The sequence below is a fragment of the Pelodiscus sinensis genome, chromosome 16 (genome assembly GCF_049634645.1).
Source record: "Pelodiscus sinensis isolate JC-2024 chromosome 16, ASM4963464v1, whole genome shotgun sequence".
Lineage (NCBI taxonomy): Eukaryota > Metazoa > Chordata > Testudines > Trionychidae > Pelodiscus > Pelodiscus sinensis.
The window spans coordinates 35,800,381-35,819,042 of NC_134726.1; the positions used below are offsets into that span (position 1 = coordinate 35,800,381).

The 18,662-nt window shown below is 45.5% G+C and overlaps 1 protein-coding gene across 2 annotated transcripts; it reads right to left on the reverse strand.

Moving 5' to 3' along the window:
- Nucleotides 1–1,243: 1,243 nt before the first annotated feature.
- Nucleotides 1,244–18,224, reverse strand: SSTR5 (somatostatin receptor 5). 2 transcript variants are annotated; one of them, XM_075899799.1, is made up of 3 exons: nt 18,114–18,224; nt 16,370–16,621; nt 1,244–2,883 (listed from the first exon to the last, which is right to left on the reverse strand). In XM_075899799.1, exon 3 carries the CDS (start codon nt 2,824–2,826, stop codon nt 1,714–1,716), a length of 1,113 nt encoding a protein of 370 aa, XP_075755914.1. In that variant the 5' UTR covers nt 2,827–2,883; nt 16,370–16,621; nt 18,114–18,224; the 3' UTR covers nt 1,244–1,713. The 2 variants fall into 2 exon arrangements, with proteins under 2 accessions (XP_075755914.1, XP_075755915.1); XM_075899800.1 differs by lacking the exon at nt 18,114–18,224 and having other exon boundaries at nt 16,602–16,958.
- Between the last annotated feature and the right edge of the window lie 438 nt (nt 18,225–18,662).

The window sequence follows — 18,662 nt, forward strand, 5'->3', positions numbered from 1 at the left end:
GTCTCTAAGCAGAATAAATCGCGTGCTTGTATCATTTTAAAAAATGAAGGCACTAGTCTGGAAAGAGGGAAACACCATCTCAATTTTGCATGAGAAGCAAGTTGGCCCCTTGGCTAAGACTCTGGCCTGGGACGCAGGAGATTTTGGTATCCTTCCCGGATCTGCACTGACGTCCCTTTTCCTAGCTGTCCTGTCTACGTAAACTGTTAGGCTATCTCTAGACTGCAGAGCTTTTCCATGATACCTCTACCGTGTCCAAGGAACGCATCCGCTTTTCTAAAAAAAAAGTTGGAAAAGCGGATGCGTTTTTTCAGCATTGTTGTAAACCTTGTTTTATGAGGAAGAAGGGATGTTCCAAAGGAGTGGTTTTTTTCTAAAATTTGGCCAGGCGTAGATGGGCCAAATGTCTGAAAAGCCTTTTTCGTAAGTTAATTGGAAAAAGATATGCAATTTGCGTGCCGCAAATTGCATTTCTTTTTCCGATTTATCTTTGTAGTCTAGACATAGCCTATTTGTTCTCTGTTGGTGTGAGTACAGTGCCTTTCACAAAGGGCCCTAATTCTGGCTGGAGCACATAGGCCCTGCTGTAATAAAATTCATAGATTCAGCTATTGTTATTATTAATGTTAAGCGAAGCATCAAGGATTTGTATCGGTTTCTGCATGCAGCGTCTTAGGGAAAGATACGCGCGTACTAGCCAAGACGGAATTCAACGTGTTTTAATTTCTGAAAATAACAATTGAAATTCAGCTCCATACGGACATTCAGAACTAATAAATAGACACATAACAGGTTTTGAGGTTTTTTTTAGGACTTCACAATCACTGCCATTTACATAGTGATGGCGTTACATTTCAGAAGCAGTTTGGTTTTAAATGCTATATGCAGTATGAATGAATTTTCCATTTCAGTCGTTTATTTCTTTTTCAGGGTGTTTTTATGTCTGGGAGGGGGCATTCCATTGATTTGCAGAACTTTGGGGTGCTACGTTCAGAGTCTTTTTCTGCGGACTAATGACAGCAAAACAATGCAAACGGATAAGCGGCATTTCAAAACCGTGGCATTTACAGACGTCCAAGATCAGTATATTTGTGCTGGGAGTTCTGTGACTTTTGAAAATGGCCACTGAAGAAATAGTGCTTTTAAAAAAAATGTAAAACATTAACTTAACAAACTTTTGAGCACAGGTGACTCATGGTAGCAGGTCGGAGGGGCGCTGCCTTCCTACGTCCCCCCAAAAAAATGTCAATTGTTAAATGGGGTGCCTCCTCATGCCCCCTCCCTGCTTCCCTGCAACCCCACCAGGCACCTATAATTTCCAGAATACTTTGGGACATATTAACCGATATCACCTCTGCCTTGTTGCTGATCCAGCAGTGCAAAGCAAATGGGATGGTTAAAACAGGCTTGCAGCTGCCTGGCATCACCTGAACGGCACAGAGCAGCCAGAATGAACCACTGTATTTCTCCCCAGCACATAAAACATGAAAATGATCACACATCTGATTGCCTTAGCTAGAGAGCCATAAACATTCACGGAATCCAGTATACTCCATAATTGTTTCATGGCGGGGAGGGGGGGATCTATGTACATTTGTTTGAGCTTGTGAGTTACTGCATTTCAGTTTCATCTCTTGTGTTTATCCTCCCCCTCCCTCCATAACCCCCATTTTTCAGCTCATCTGTTTATTTACAAGTTTTCAAGCCAGGATTTTACACCTTACTTGTTTGCATATGTCCATTGAATTCTGTGTTTCTCTGGGTTAGCATTGCTTCCTGCAAGCGGCTACTGTTCTCCTGCCTGTGCTTGGTTGGATCTCCATCTTCCACGCCATTCCCCTTCCGGAGGCATAAGACTTTCTGAAAACTCTGCTTGAAGTTGTCAGAGAGAAATCCGTAAAGGATGGGGTTGGCACAGCTGTTTGCATAGGATAGAACCACCACAAAGAAGTACACCCCAAGTAACCCCGGCTCTTCCGGCAAGGTGGATATCAAATTCACAATGTTCAGTATGTAAAACGGGAGCCAGCACAGTACAAAGACGACCACAATGATGACCACCATCCTGGTGACTTTCCTCTCGGACCTCCTGCGCCTTGTAGACCCAACCCGGAGCCCAGAAGACTTGACCTTAATCACGATCAGCAAGTAGCAGAGGCAGATCACCAGCAGAGGCCCAAAAAATCCTAAGACCGACGTGTAAATGATGAATGCCGCTGACCATATGTTGACAGGCTCCGGCCAGTTCATGTTGCAGGTGTGCAGGTGTTCCTGGACATCTGAAAATATAATGACTGGAAGAACCACCAAGAACGAGCAAGTCCAGACTGTCGTGCTGATCAGTTTGGCCACCCGTGGACGCCGCCATCTGGTGGACTTGATGGGATGAACCACGGCAAGGTAGCGATCCATGCTCATGACAGTCAAGCAAAATATACTGGTGAACTGATTAATGCCATCGACGGTCATAACAAGCCGACACCAAAAGGAGCCAAAGGGCCAATAAGAGATGGCGTTCTGAGTAGCCAGGAATGGCAAGCCAAGCATGAAGAGCACATCCGCTACCGCCAAATTCAAGATGTAAATGTTGGTAACTGTTTTCATCTTGGCATACCGCAAAACCACATAGATGACGAGAGTGTTCCCGCTGAGTCCTATGGCGCATACAAGGAGGTATATGATGGGGGTGAGAACTGTGTGGACATTTTTGGGCATAGACAGGCTGGGCAGAGTCTGATTCTCCGTCACATTGATCAGCGAGGAGGAATTGACGTCTTGGGCACTGACTTCCATTCCGAAAGTCTTGGGGTAATACAAAGGATCCATTTCCCCTTTCCCAGTCCTTTTAAAGCTGAGCTAGATTAAACTTCAAGCATCTTGTTCCTGACATAAGAAAAAAGAAAGAAGAAAGAGAAGAACAAATTAAAGGATTTTTATTTTGTTATACACCCTGCAATTGATGGGTTGCGTTCAGAACTGGGTTTTACATTAAACATCTGTTGCCGGCATGGCGCAGTGTACCATAAACATAATTACAAGTGTAATCAACAATCGGCTTTTGTATCAAGCAGGTGTTGCATGGCTATCCAGCATGCCCAATAAATAATAATATAAGAATCACCACGCTGGAACAGACCAATAACTCATCATAATAGGGGCAACTAAATCTACGTTTCATTCTCGGGAGCTGTTTGTAGAGGAATGCACCACAAAGGCAGAGAGGGAAGATTCAAATACAGACGGAGATTTTGAAGGCTCCAACATTCAGGGCGTTTGGATCCATAGTTCTAAGTCAAGCCCATGGTGACTACAAAGACAGCAAAAATGAGTTGTATATATTGGATTCAGAACGTCATACTGGCAGGTGGGTAGCATGTGCAATCTATTCCCAAGAAAGCATAAAATGCTCATTCCCGCGCATTCTCCCATGCTACCTCAGAAGACAATGTGGCAACCGAATGATTCCACAACTCATCCCTCGTATGCCTCACCTCTTTCCAGGGGCCAAAACAGGTGAAATTCCCTGCTTTCCAGTGCGGAAACCCCACCTGATTTGCCACCTGAAAGAGATCAGCCATTAATTTAGGGCCCGATTTTTCAAAGGGCACTTACCATCCAAAGCATCACAGAAGAACCTGCTAGGCTGAGGTATTTTTTGAAAGGCTGGCCTCTGCTGTAGCTGCTGAATGCTTTAAAATCGACCCCAGTCTCGTTTACTATAATCTGGCCTATAAGGGCTAAGCGGTCTTCCACTGTGAGCAGCAACAGATGTGAACCCAAGTTCCAAATCTAAGTGCCGGAGGGGAGAAGGGTGTTTTTAAAATTCACACCAAGTCTCATGTTTGCATCGGTGCTTCTCTCTACCACCCTATTTCCCAGATCTGCCTACTTACACTGAAGTAAACTGAGCTGATAGATTCAGGTACCACTTACTGCCTGGTTGAACTTGTTGAAAAACCCACGGGAAACATCAACAGCTGTGTAGGTGTGGAAAAATAAAACCATCCATTACAGCAAACAAAGCCCTCATATAAATTCACTGATATCTCCAGCGGGAAGCCCTACAATGTGGAACATTTAAGAATAGACACGGCACTCACCAATGCAAAGAAAACTGCTTTAGAAAGGAACAGATCAGCTCATTTCCAGCTCTGCATGCTAAGCCCATTATTCCCCCACCCCACCCCGCATGCCCTCTCCGCACGACTCCAAACCGTGATCTGAGCTTGATGTCGAGGAAAGACCTTTTGGGAACCCTGACTCTGATGGGTGTCCTGACAGTCGGTAATAATAATTCCTAGCTCTTACAGAGCACTTCTTATCAGAGGATCTCAAAGCACTTTACAAAGGCGGCCAGCATCATTATCAAACTTTTTACAGAGGGGGAAAAACAAAGCCCAGAGGTGAAGCAACTTGCCCTCGCCATTTGAGCAGAAGTTAAGGTTTGTTGATCAAGTTGAGTAAGGGCGGGGAAAATATTCCAAGCTTCTGCCTCCACTGTGCTTGCCTCACACTGGTATTATTTATTACTCTCTCTCTTGCATGAGCACTCAGTCTGGGTAGGCATTGAGTAAGCCCCACTACAAGTGTAATGAGCAGTGAAACACCCAGTATAGAAGAGTTTGCAGCCGGTCTCCGACTTACAAACGCATCAACGTACGACCAACCGCACTTACGACCAGTCTCCCATTAAGCACAGCCTCGACTTACAAACGGCAATTCGTGCTTACGAACAGCGCAGTCCCATTGAAATGAATGGGGTCCAACTTACGAACACATAGAGTTACGACCAAGTGCTTGGAACGTTACTCGTTCATAAGTCGGGGACCGGCTGTACACTACTAACTCTGGTGTCCCTCACCAGGTCACTTCACTCTCTTTCATCTACTCCCTACACCGTGGGCCATCGTGTGGGTTCCTCCAGCTCTCAGGAGGAGTAGGAAATAGTTTGTTCTGATGCTGAAGTTCGCAGGTTGGGAGTCAACAGCCGGAGAATAAGGTCTGCTTTGTCATTTGCAATGGGGGAAGACGGGCCAGCAAAGACAAAAATGCACAAGGATTAGGACAGAAAACCTAAGGAGGTGGTGGCTGGAGAACACAAGAGTCCATGCAGGTAGCTAGCGTCTTCATCTCTTGATGTCTTCCAGTCAACACTGGAGGCCCTTTCTGGAAGACATGTGTTAGCCAAACACAAGTAACTGGGCCCCATACAGGAGCAAATGAATGAAATTTAAGAGCCTGAGATTTATAGACGATCTAACAAAATGCTCTAATGATTCCCTTTGCTATTAAACACTATGCAACAATTGCAAATATGGGAGAAAAGAAATCGGGGATGAATTTGCAGAGGCTGTAACTGATGAATGGATGAACACGACCTTGTGTTTCAGACACAGCAGGGATGGTCTTGATAGAAAAGTCTCATTAGATACAGTAGGTAAATAGCTTCTGAGATCAGATAGCTCACAAGCTAAAGAGTAGAGGGCTAAATTAATATTTAGAATCAGAATCACAGAACACTAGAACTGGAAGGGACCTTGAGAGGTCATCAGGTCCAGTCCCCTGCACTCATGGCTGGACCAAGCACCGTCTAGATCATCCCTGATAGATGTTTGTCTCTAACCTGCTCTTAAATATCTCCAGTGATGGAGATTCCACAACACCCCTAGGCAATTTATTCCCGCGTTTAATCACTTTGACAGGAAGTTTTTCCTAAGGTCCAACCTAAACCTGCAATTTAAGCCCATTGCTTCTTGTCCTGTCCTCAGAGGTCAGGGAGAACAATTTTTCTCTCTCCTCTTTTTAACACCCTTTTAGGTACTTGAAAAATGCTATCATGTCCCCTCTCAGTCTTCTCCTTTCCAAACTAAACAAACCCAGTTATTTCAGTCTTTCCTCACAGGTCATGTGTTCTAGACCTTTAATCATTTCTGTTGCTCTTCTCTGGACCTTCTCCAGTTCCTCCACATCTTTCTTGAAATGTGGCACCCAGAACGGGACACAATACTCCCATTGAGGCCTAATCTCCGCAGAGCAGAGTGTAAGAATGACTTCTTGTGTCATGCTCACAACATTCCTGTTAATGCAGCCCAGATTCATGTTTGCTTGTTTTGCAACAGTGTCTGACTGACATTAGCTTGTGGTCCTCTATGACCCCTACACCCCGTTCTGCAGGACTCCTTCCTAGACAGTCGCTTCCCATTTCTGTATGTGTGAAATGGATTGTTCCTTCCTAAGTGGAGCACTTTGCATTGTCCTTATTAAACGTCATCCTATTTCCCTCAGACCCTATTCTCCCTTTCTTAGCTGAGACACTATCAAATACATTATCATCACCCACTTTCTGCAGAAAGTGGGGTGGGGGTTTCTGTGACTAGTCTGACTGTGTCCCAGCCTGGTTGGGAAAGGAACTTTTGCGGCTGGAAGGGACAGATCTCCGTTGAGAGGCAAGGGTCTAATGACTTTTTTCTTTAGAGATCCTGCAGCAGATTTTTTTTTTCTTTTAAAGCAGGAGCATTCGCCCTGGTGCTCTGATTAAATTCCCTCTGATGCATTTTGTATTTTCGGTTCCATGGAAACCACGTAGCTGTTGCTTACATGATAAAATGCTTCTGCTAACCTCATCATGTTGCAATTTTTATCGCAAAGTCTTTCACAAATTTCCATCAATCAGTGACACCCGGAGCGCTGGCTGAATTCACAAGGATCTGCCGTCGTACCTACATTTTGGCTCTTGATGCCTTAATGGGGGAGAAGCATAAACACAGCTATCGCGGGCTCAGCCCTGCTGGCGGGGAGATGTGTGGGCAAAGTTTTAACTCTTATGACCCTACAGCTACAGCTGGTCGTGTGCTGGCTCAGGCAGCTTTGGAACATTTTGATCTTCTGTCATTTTCTCCTGTGCCTCCTGTGAGTTGCAAGCCAGATAATTGGTAATGAAAGCCAGGGGAATGCCAGTGGGAAAATCAGGGGCTCCATTTCAGATTGGGGGAGGGGGTGACCTGTGTATGCTGTGATGGGGGGGAAAGGGAGTCAGAGCATGGGAGGATGGAATGAGGACAGAAGCGCCAGCAGTGTTACTGAGCATGCTCAGTACAAGCCAAGCACCAAATGGGGAGGGGAGGTACCAACCCCATCTTCCACCCCCTCCCACACACACACACACACACACACACACACACACATCATCCCTATCCAGGCTATCAAGGCACTTGAAAACTCTACTTTTTTTGGCAGGCAACTTAGCAGTTATCCTACACGAGCACTGTATCCACTTCCTATATAAAAGAAAGAAAATTAAATAAATATTAGACCCACCCTGCTTTAACACTAACATATTCTGACAAGTCACGTAAGGGCTAAAAGGGACACTGGTTAGCCTTAACATTTTAATATGTATTCTTACTTTGTTACCAACTCTGTGGCGAGACAGACCCCATCAGGACTTTTGGGCTCTATCTCAGCACTGGGAGGGGAGTGGGGTCTAGTGGTTACAGCAAGGGGGCAAATACCTTTCACCTCTATATAAGAACATCAGAATGACCAGACTGGGTCAGACCAAAGGTCCTTCTAGCCCTGCCTTTCCACAATGGCCAGAGCCAGGTTCTTCAGAAGGAATAACAGAGGAGGCAATCATTACAATTTATCCCCTGTTGCCCATTCACTGTTCCTGGAACATCCTCTCTTCCCAGCCTGGCTAGTAGCCCTTGAGGGACCTATCCTCCGTGAACTTATTTTGTTCTTACTGGAATCCTATTATAGTTTGGGCTTTTCCACCATCTCCTGGCAACAGGTTTACTGTGAAAAAAATAATTTATTTTGTTTTAAATCTGCTGCCTATACATTTAATTGGGTGGGCTTCTTGTGTTATGTTAGTGAAGGAATGAATAACATTTCCTTATTCGATTTTCCGGCACATTCATGATTTTCTAGACCTCTAACATATCCCCCCCTTTAGTCATTTTTTCCAAGCTGAAAAGTCCCAGTCTTGTTAATATCTCCTCATATAGAAGCTGTTCCTTACCCTTACCCATTTCTGTTGCCCTTTCTGTACCTTTTCCAAATCCAGTATTTCTTTTTTATTTAGATGGGATGACCAGATCTGCACACAGTATTCACGATGTGGACATACAATGATTTTATGTAGAGGCAATATGGTATTTTGTCTTATTATCTATTTATTTCCTAATGAGTCCCAATATTTGGCTGCTTTTTAGTGTTCAGACTGCCACTGCACATTGAAAAGGTTTTCAGGCTAAGTTTTGTAAGGATTCAAGAAAGCTGCCTTCAAGGAGTTCTCTAGGCTGGTATAACCCACATTCCCGATTTGGAGACATGTTGTCATCACTAAGGCCATGTGTACACTAGAGCCGACAGCTCGGCTTGAGGTATGCCATTTCTGCTACGTAGAATACGTAGCTGGGGTCAACATACCTTAAGCCGAGTTTGGCAGCATCCCCCCAGCGAGAGGCAGATGGGGGCAAATGCTCCCAGCATCTTCCCTTACTCCTGGCAAGAGCAGGAGTACTGAAAAGCCAGTGGGGGAACCCTCCGAGTTTGATTTAGTGAGTCTTAACTAGACTCACTAAATCAAACTCTGGAAGATCGATTGTGGCAAGAGTGATCTTCTGCAGAGTGAAGATGTGGTCTTAGAACCTACTATTGCTACCAACTAATGGAGTTACACCTGTAGCTCCACCCATTAAACCCTAGGGTTTCAATGCTGAGATTTCAGGTTTAACTCCTCTGATGATATATGTGGGGTTGGAATAAATAGATATCTGAAACTCAATCATTGCTGGCCTGAAAAAGTGAGGATGAAAATACTATAAACAAAGGCAAAACTAGTTTTATTGCTTCTCATATTCCAAGCTGAGAGACATGTGGAAGGTAAATAAACAGCTTAGAGAGAAGAGAAGTAAATAGGATTTTAAAATATTTTTTTCCATTTGAATAAGCTAAGACTAGATTCTTCAAACTCTACATTTCCAATTGTGTGCATAATTTGGATGTACAATTACCCCCGTGAATCTAACGAAGTGGCTTTGACCCACGAAAGTTTATGCACAAATAAATCTGTTAGGCTACGTCTACACTGCAGCACTATTTCGGGATGCCAGAGGTAACCCGAAACAGTTATCCTGCATCTTAACAGCAACCCCTTTATTTCGAAATATAACGGGCTCGCCATTCTGACTTCCCTGAAAACCTCATTCCATGAGGAGTAAGGGAATGTTTCGGGAGAGATTGTTATTTTGAAATTTGGTGCTGTATAGACAGTGCCAAATTACAGAAGAAGCTATTTCGAAACTGACTCGAAATAAGCTATGCAATTTGCATAGCTCAAATTGCATAGCTTATTTTGAGCTGCAGATGCAGTGTAGATGCACCATTAGCCTGTAAAGGGTATGTCTACATTACCACCCTAGTTCAAACTAGGGTGGTTAACATAGGCAACCGAAGTTGCAAATGAAGCCCAGGATTTGAATTTCCCGGGCTTCATTTGCATCTTGCCGGGCGCCGCCATTTTTAAATCCCCGCTAGTTTGGACTCCGTGCCCGCGGCTACACGTGGCACGGAGTAGGTAATTCGGATTAGGCTTCCTATTCCGAACTACCAGTACACCTTGTTCCACGCGGGCACGGAGTCCGAACTAGCGGGGATTTAAAAATGGCGGCGCCCGGCAAGATGCAAATGAAGCCCGGGAAATTCAAATCCCGGGCTTCATTTGCAACTTCGGTTGCCTACATTAACCATCCTAGTTCGAACTAGGGTGGTAGTGTAGACATACCCTAAGGTGCTACAGGACACCTCATTGAATTACCTTGATTGCATACATAAAATCAGGTGTTTGTGCTGCAAATGGTCGCTTAGATGCATAGTTGGCCATTTGCACATTTAAAGGTGCCATTTGAATGTGCAGTGCAGGTAGCTGCATTGATAAGTTAGGCTTGCCACTCAGTGTACTTACGCCAAACTGCACTTCATACAGTACTGTAGTTACAATAACAAAGCTCTGCTTTATCAAGCCTAATACTTCAGAATGTAAACATGTCTTCCAACTGAGACCAGGAAGGCGTTGCATAGAACCCAAAATCACGGTGGGTAAGGATTTCCTCAGCTCCTGCAGCTTAATCCTACCTGGAATCATAATCTTCTCTGTACAGCATCAAATTTACTTGGTGTGAAGAGAATTAAGGGAGCAGAGAGCTAGATTATGGCTTTCAAGTGGAGAATAAGCTTCAGGAGCGGAGAAAATACAAACCCAGGTGGATCCTATTTTAAAGCAAGTGATGCTGCTAGCAACAGAAAACTCTCCATGAGCAAATACCCAGGACATGTCTAGCATCCATAGAATTCTACCTTCATTTGATTGTTTCTCTATGGTTTCCCCTATGTTCCAGTGCAGCTACTGGCTTTGATGGGAAGGAAAATGGCCAGGGATTTCCCTACACCCCCCCCATAGGGATGTATACCTCCACTGAATTTCCCCAACTTCCCCTCGCCCCCAGTTTTGTGAACTAGTTTCTGCCAATTTAGTGGTTGTTTGTCAGATACACATTTTATCATACACTGTATATGCTTTTAAAGTGTGTATTAATGTTTCAATTTCAATTCAAATTTCCAAAGTATAATAGATTTGAAAAGTACGAACATAGACTAGCTTCCTTATACAGCTGCTGTTTTATGACAATGTCAGTGCATTCATTTTGGTGATGTTGGCCAACCTAATAATTTCAAATAATGATTTGCAAGCAAAGTCAAAATGAGCTCTCCCTGACAGCTAGTGATGAGCTCGGGGCTGGGGGAAAAGGCTTCAGGACCAGATTGTATTTACATTCACACCTCATCTACCTAGGTGTCCAGCAAACAGAGCTGTATTGCCCAAGTGATAGATTTTGGCTGGGGTTGGGTTACAAATCACTTAAATGCACGGGGGGGGAGGGGAGGGATGAAATGTTGTTGTTCTTATTGTATGAGTAAAGGGCAGTAGAACTGTACTTTACCTGTACTGATTGAGGGCATCAAGAGAGAGGGTGGGGACAGGAGTTTTGCTTGATGGTATGTTTGAGTCACAAGTTCTATTTGACCTGCCCCTCTCCACTGTTTAAAGACAGAGCTGATTGGGCTCCATATATAGTCTTCTGTTTTGTTAAGTAACCACTACAGCTGAATTCACTGCTAACCAGGTCTAAGTGCTTAGTCCTGCTGTGGGGACAGTGTTCCTGTGGGTACAGCGTTTTTGTGTAAGCGACAGCCCAGACTGCACTAGCAGCGAGGTTCCCCTACTGAGAGCTCAGCTGAAATCACTGAGAGCTGGTGGAACTTGCAGAGGTCACGGTGACAGGTGGCAGGAGACGGTGATGGCGCAGGGCCATTGGCAACAGAGCGATGGAGTGAACGGTGGCACAATGAACAACAGTGGCCAGAGCGAACAGTGAGCAGCTGGAGGAACAAGCAAGGTGCCTTCTTGTCCCCCACTTGGGAGGTGTACTCTTGTAAAAGCACATCTGAACTCTGAGTCTCTACTGACCAAGGACAACATCAGTGAGTGGGGTGAGGTGGAGGGAAAAATGAGGGGCACGTTAAATAAACATTTATTCGTTGGACTATATTTTAGTGACTTTACTCCAGAATGCTAGATTTGTTACTGGGAATGGAAACTTATATAAATATATTTCCTAATAGGCCAAGATTTTTAAAATGCATTATTTGCTGTTGTCTTAAAATTACTCCAGCCGTTATTACTAGCTTTGGAAAGTATCTGACAAGATGGGATGGATCTAAGTAGTGAGGCTGGTGTATTACTTTTGCTACTACGTTCAGAGAAGACTACTGCCATTCTCTCTCTCGTAAATCTACTGTTGAAACCACTTGGGTCATTAAACAATGCCATCCAGGCATCTGCTACAACAGTAGTAGATCTTTGTCCAGAAATAGAAGCTACATTTGGATCAATCAGAGACCTATCCATTGAAAAAGTACTGGAAGAAGCAAAGGTTTCAGTCCAGAAGTTGACTAATGAAGGCATTTATATTGAATCCTTAAGTGAAGAGGACAAGAAGTGTTTGTTAAAAAAAATGAAAAAGTACACAGACTTGATTCTTAAAAATCTACAACAGCGACTTCTAGATTCTACTCAATCTCTACGTAGCTTTTACAGATGCCTGTCCTATAAAACACCGACAGTTGAGTGGAGTGAGGCACTACCAGCAATGGGGCTGCCATGTGCTTTGGACAGAATAGGGAATTTGAACACAGAGTGCATATGACGAATGAATGAAGATTTGACTTCAACTCCTTTTTTATCATCACTACTGGCTCGACCGGATCTTTGTGCTATGTTTCCTGGGATGAAAGACATAGGAATTCATCTCTTGCTACTCCCAGTCACAACAGCTACAGTTGAGCGTTCCTTTTCATCATTGAATAGAATTTTGTGTTCTGTAAGAAGTCGCCTTCTGCCTGATCATGTGAATGAACTAACGAGCATATCAACTGAAGGAATGGAAGTACCGGACACACGAGAAGCCACCGAAGATGAACGCCTTGCATTTGAGAAGTTCAATAACAGAGTTGTGCAATATTATAACAAGAAACCAAGAAGGACGTAGACGTAATGCTTCATAGAAGGCTTGAGTAGCCAACTTTAATTTGTGTGATTTTAAAGCATGAGTTAAATCTAATAAAATGGTCATGAAACATTTTTCAGTTTTTACTATGGTGCCATGCAGCCCACCTTCACCCCTCATCAGCCCTGACACTCATCTTGTAAATTCAAACTCACACACACACACACACACACAAACCAATTTCAGTTCCTGGGGAAAACACTATTCTGCCTCCTAAGGCTGCTCCTTTTGTGAAGCCAGGACAAATGCAAGTGTAGGGGAGGCAGGGCTGCAGATCCCTTGCAGCTCCATCAAGGACTGCAGGGAGGGAAACCCTCTTCATTTAACAGGTGAAGCAAGAGGAAGGGCTTGTAATGAAAGAGCAGACTCTCAGCCTATGGAAAGCGGTGCAGCTTCATTGAAGTCAAATGAACTACTCCCATACACTGTACCTGAGGATCTGGTCCTCAGAGGAATATGTATTGGAGTCAGCAGGGGGGTAAAGTAATGTAATAAAACTGCTAGATACCAAAAGCTTAACAAGGACACTGATTCTCTGGCTCATTACAGCTTCAGGGGGTCCCCGCTTTAAGTCGCCCCGGTATACATCTGTTCCGCACCTAAGTCATTCACAATTGCAGGAACTGATGCGTTAAAAGTCCTCCCATTCCCCACTCTTAAGTCATGCCAACCCCTCCCCCCAAATTTGCACAAATGGAAGTCAGCCGCAGGAAAAAATTCCCCATTTTAAGTTGTTTCACTATAAGTCCAAGTTTTTTGGAACGTATCTTGGACTTCTAGCGAGGACAGCCTGTATCCTGTTAGGACTTTGTAAATATCACGCTGAATGAAGAGGTAGGCCATGCTGCCTGCATCCCCAAAGAACTGCCAACAACCTTCAAAGTTTTTATGCATCGCAATCCAACTCCCAATTTCCACTGCATTTCAGGTGACCTCCTCCCATATTACCCCTTCTGCTTAACAATCACTCCCAACTTTTAAGTGTTTCATGTACGTGTCTTCCTCCCCCAGAGCTCAAAAGCTTACCCATTCCACCAACAGAAACTGGTCCAATAAAGACTAACAAGATGGTTTATTAAATGATAAGCTTTCGTGGGCCAGACCCACTTCCTCAGATCAAATAGTGGAAGAAAATAGTCACAACCATATATATCAAATATGGTTGTGACTATTTTTTTCCACTATTTGATCTGAGGAAGTGGGTCTGGCCCACGAAAGCTCATCACCTAATAAACCATCTTGTTAGTCTTTAAAGTGCTACATAGTCCTGTATTTTGTTTCAGCTACACCAGACTAACACAGCTACATTTCTATCACTGGTCCAATAAAAGCTGTTACATCACCAACCTCAACTCTCTCTTAATAAACAGTTGGTCAAAGTTTTTGCAATTAAAAAAAACCTTTTTTTTTCTAAATGGACATTTCTGCTTTTGTGGAAATGTTTCATTTTTCAATCAGAATTATTTTTAGCAACTCTCAGCTTTTTGACAGTCCACTTTCACAGTTTTTACTTCCCACTCATCTTCCCCATAGAAAAGGGGGTGGAAAGATTGAAAACAAAGAGAGAAACTCATTTTTCTCACTTTTTAAAATGTCCCTTTTTCCCATTAGAAAAACATAATTTTAAATGAGAGAAATATTTTCAAAACCTGTTGACAAAATTTAAAAAAATCATTCCATTTTACATTTTCCACAAAATACAACTTTTCTTTTCTTTTTTTTAAACAGAGCTTTTTGCACCTGATTTGTTGATGATGCAAATATGGATTGACTTTGAGGGCACATATACATTGTATTACCATTTGAGCTTTGGGTAACAGCAGATTTTTAGGAATTGTATTTTTCTGCTGATAATTTTATTGTTATTACTTTCATGTCCAGCCATTATTTCTTATTATATACATATTAAAATAAGACAAATATTTCATTGTGATAAATTATCCGATGAACTGTGCCCTTTTCAGCTTATAATTTGTTCCTGAATGTGTATTTGTAATTTGCAAGGCTTTGCAGAATATTTCACACAAATGTTTCCAGACTTCGGCGTGTTCATAAGTTATTCATTCTGTGATGGTTTGCGGTGTGTGAGTGGCTGCATAAGACACAGGACACGATTTCTGCTCTCTGAGAAGTGGTCTAAAGTGTTGTATGCAGAAGAATAGCGATGAGGGAACTGTGAATACTTTTCTTTGTCCACCAGCACCACTTGTTCCTGTCAATGTTCTTGCACCTGCCCTACATTTCTGTGATTCAGTAATTCTATAATTCATGCAAATGAAAGGGCTTTCATGCAAATATCTATAAACAGGTGATAAATGCAACCATGTTTAGGAATTCACACCGATGCTTGCAGGCACCCTATTAATAAGATTTGACTGGATTTCACACGCAAAGAGGAGTTATTTTCAGCCTGGATGGTAGCCCTAACTAAACAAAATGCTATGCATTTGTTTCCCAACAAACCACTGCACTTCACATAATCTCATCACGGTGACTCCAGCCGTTTGCTCCGCTTGGACTGTTTGTATCTCGATCACCTTTCCAGGTCATTGGTTATGACAAAGATCAAACAGTGTGTCCTTGATCATGTCTGCTATGCCCAGATCTGCATCTGCACCTTCAACAACCACCTCCCCAGTCAATTCTATCCCCCCTATTCCCCTACAAAGGATCACTTTAAAGCATCCCTATACAACTTTGTGCTTCCCTTAAAAATTGACCTCTATTAGGCAAACACTGCAGTTTTTGCTGTATGCAAGGTGATTGCCTAGGGCTGGCCATGGACACATATGAAATGTACATGTACAACCAGGCTAAGATTCCTTGATGGAGCTCCCCTGCAGTCCCTGCTGCCTTTGAGAGCAACTTTTAGCCATCCCTGGAGCTATTTATCACCCACGAACGCACACGCGGCAATATCTGTCCTTTAGGAAAGATAAACTTTCAGATTGGTTTCAGCCCATACATTTTAAATAGGCTTGATCATTAACTCTAGTGGGAACGTTAGACTGCTGTTTACATTGCCTGCTGGAACTTCCAAGTCTTTCGTATATAATGTAAATGTGCCATAAAAACAACCCCTCTCCCTGCCCTGATGAAGGACCCCACAAAGAGACAGATACATAAATCCCCTTTTGGGGGGGGGGAGGGGATCAATATATATGTATCCTTCCCAGAGCGGCCCCTTTTCACATAGCTTTGCAAACAGTTCCTCTGTTATTTCAGCTCTTCCCTAAGAAGGAAAGTTTTAAGGAAATGAGAACTTCAGACTAGGCATGAGTTAAAAGGTGTATTATTCATACAAACTGGATTCCAGTCTGGTCTCAGCCTCTTTTCCATCCTTCTCGGGTAAAGTCAGCTCAGACTCGCTTGCAAGCTAAATGGGGTTATTAAGACTTTTCTCTTCCTAACAGGTTGCAAGAAGCAGAGGGGGGGGGGGAGGGAAAGTCCATGCAAAATGGGGCATTTCAAAGGAACCAAAGGGAGTTAGGTGCGCAGCTCAGATGGACGAGGCGCCTAGGTCTTTTAGGAAAGAATTGCTGCGGCTTTCGAGTGGCAAACTGGCGAAAAAAGGGGTCAACAAAAGAGAGACCTTGGGCCCCAATCCTGAACTAGCTCCTGCTGCTCATGGACACACACGCTCATCAACCCGGTACCTATCTCCCCGCTCCCCCCTCTCGTCCCGTCCCTGCTTCCTTTGGCAAATGGAAAGGCACAAGGGGCCGGGGGAGGGTTACCTGCATGCCCACCGGGTCTTCTCTGCAAAGCCAAGGTCTGAAGGAACCTGCCCCCGCTTCCCAGGGGCCAAGGACTCCGAGTCGCTGCCTCCGGATCCAGCCACGCCGGGCTCGAATCTTCGCCTCTGCTCCGCAGCCGTGGGAACAGGGGGAAGCGGAGCAGCTCGCGGCGCCCGGGCCCCCTACGGCCCCATGTCAGTCCCTGCACCGGCAAGGAGGCGCGGCTACCTACCTGCCGGAGCCGGCCACACGCTGCAAGGAGAAGCGAAGCGAATCAGGAGCGGAGCCAGGCGAAAGTGCCGGGGGCGCGGGAGAGGGCGGCGAAGCGAAGCCGGTGGGTCCCTGGCCGGAGCAAGGAGGCTGGGCTGCGCCCGGGGGAGGAATCCTAAGCTGGGGGGGTGCAGGGGCGAGGCGCTGGGGTTCACCCCGTCCAGGCTGCGGCTGGCGCTGGGGGAGGAGGGTGCCAGGTGCCCGCAGCGCGCTGTGAGTGCGCCGAGCCTGGCTCTTCCCACTAGGCATCCCTGCCTAGGAGGCTGCTCTGGGTCCTTCCGCGCCAGGAGCTCCCGGCAGCGTGGGGGGGGGGGGGCGGAGGAGGAGAGAGACTCACCTGCGCGGCTCCGCTCGCAGCCCTGGGCCCCCCTCCCCCCAACCTGGCTTTTAAAGAGCTGGGGCGGGGGGGGAGGAGGGGGGCTGGGCGGCCGGGTCCCCGCGGGCAGGTGGCGCGGCTGGAGCCCCGGGAGCTGGGGCTTGCAGGCTGCGCCGGGGAAACGGGGGGCGGGGGCCGGGGGGGCTACCCAGGGAGTCTCCCGGCTCTGCCCGGCGCCCTGGGGAAGGAGGCGACGCGCGTCCTGCTGAGGCAGAAGCAGCCGCCCCCCCGGGCCGTGCGGAGCCCGCTCCCAGGCAGGGGGGTCGGGGGGCTTTGGGGCACATCCTCCCGCTGTCGTCTTCATGAGGCAGGGGCTTTGCTGTGCCTGTTTTCACACGCACACTCACACACCAGTGCGCACACAGACACACAAGTGCGCACACGCACACAGATACATACACATACACATACACACAAGTGCGCACACACACAGACACGAACACACACACAGACATACACACCAGTGTACACACACACACACAGACACGAGCACACACACACACACAGAGACACACCAGTGCGCACACACATATACACAGACACACACAGACATACACACCAGTGCGCACACACACATACACAGACACACACAGACACACCAGTGCATACACACACACACATAAACAGACATACACACCAATGTACATACGCACACACATACACAGACATACACACGAGCGTGCATGCGTGTGCGCACACAGACACACACCAGTGCACACACACAGAGACACACACATATACACACACAGACATATACACATGTACACAGAAACAGAGACATACACACAAGAGTGCACACACACACATATACACTCACATGCACACACACTACATAGCTATACACCAGCTCATGCACACAGAGACATACACACATATACACACACACATATGCACATATATACACACAAACAAGCACACACACACAGACATACATACATACACAAACACCCAGAGACAGACACACATATACACACACACATATATACACAGATGCACAAACATATACACAAGCTCTCACACACACACATCCATATACACACAGAGAGACATACTCACACAGAGGTATACACACAAGTGCACACACACGCTCTCACTTACCATGATCCCAGACCCAGCTTAGTTGCCTCCCTCCCGGCCCTTGGAAAGTCTCTTTCCCTTTTCCTCTGGAGAAAAGAGCAGATCACATGGGAGATGGAGATGGAAACAGACGTATTAGCTCCTTTGGTCCATCTCCCTACCAGGTCCATTGAGGACTGACACGCCCCTCCCCCCACCCTTGGGAGTCTTTCCACTGACTTCGGTGGGATCAGGCCCCTACTCCACGCATTCTGAGAAACACTGGACTCTCCAGGCCAAACTTTGCTACTCCCCTCTCGCCAGCCCCTTGACTTCCCCAGGGGCTGCGCTGGGTATTAGGCGGCTGACGTATTTGACTCTTCGAATGTAGCAAGGGAACAAATGAGACATGGATATTTTCTTTCCCATGTCAGCCCCACCCCCTCTCCCACACCTGTGCCCGGGATAGTCAATGATTTTTTGTGAGGGCCAAATGCCTCAGTCAAGGCATAACTGAGGCTAGACCCTACAGAATGTAACAAGAAGAGGACGATTTTAGGGTCCATTCAAAAGTGTCCAGATCTGGCCAGT

Bases quoted from the DNA above. Each gene is read 5' to 3' on its own strand.
- SSTR5 (XM_075899799.1), bottom strand. From the start codon at position 2,826: ATGGATCCTTTGTATTACCCCAAGACTTTCGGAATGGAAGTCAGTGCC.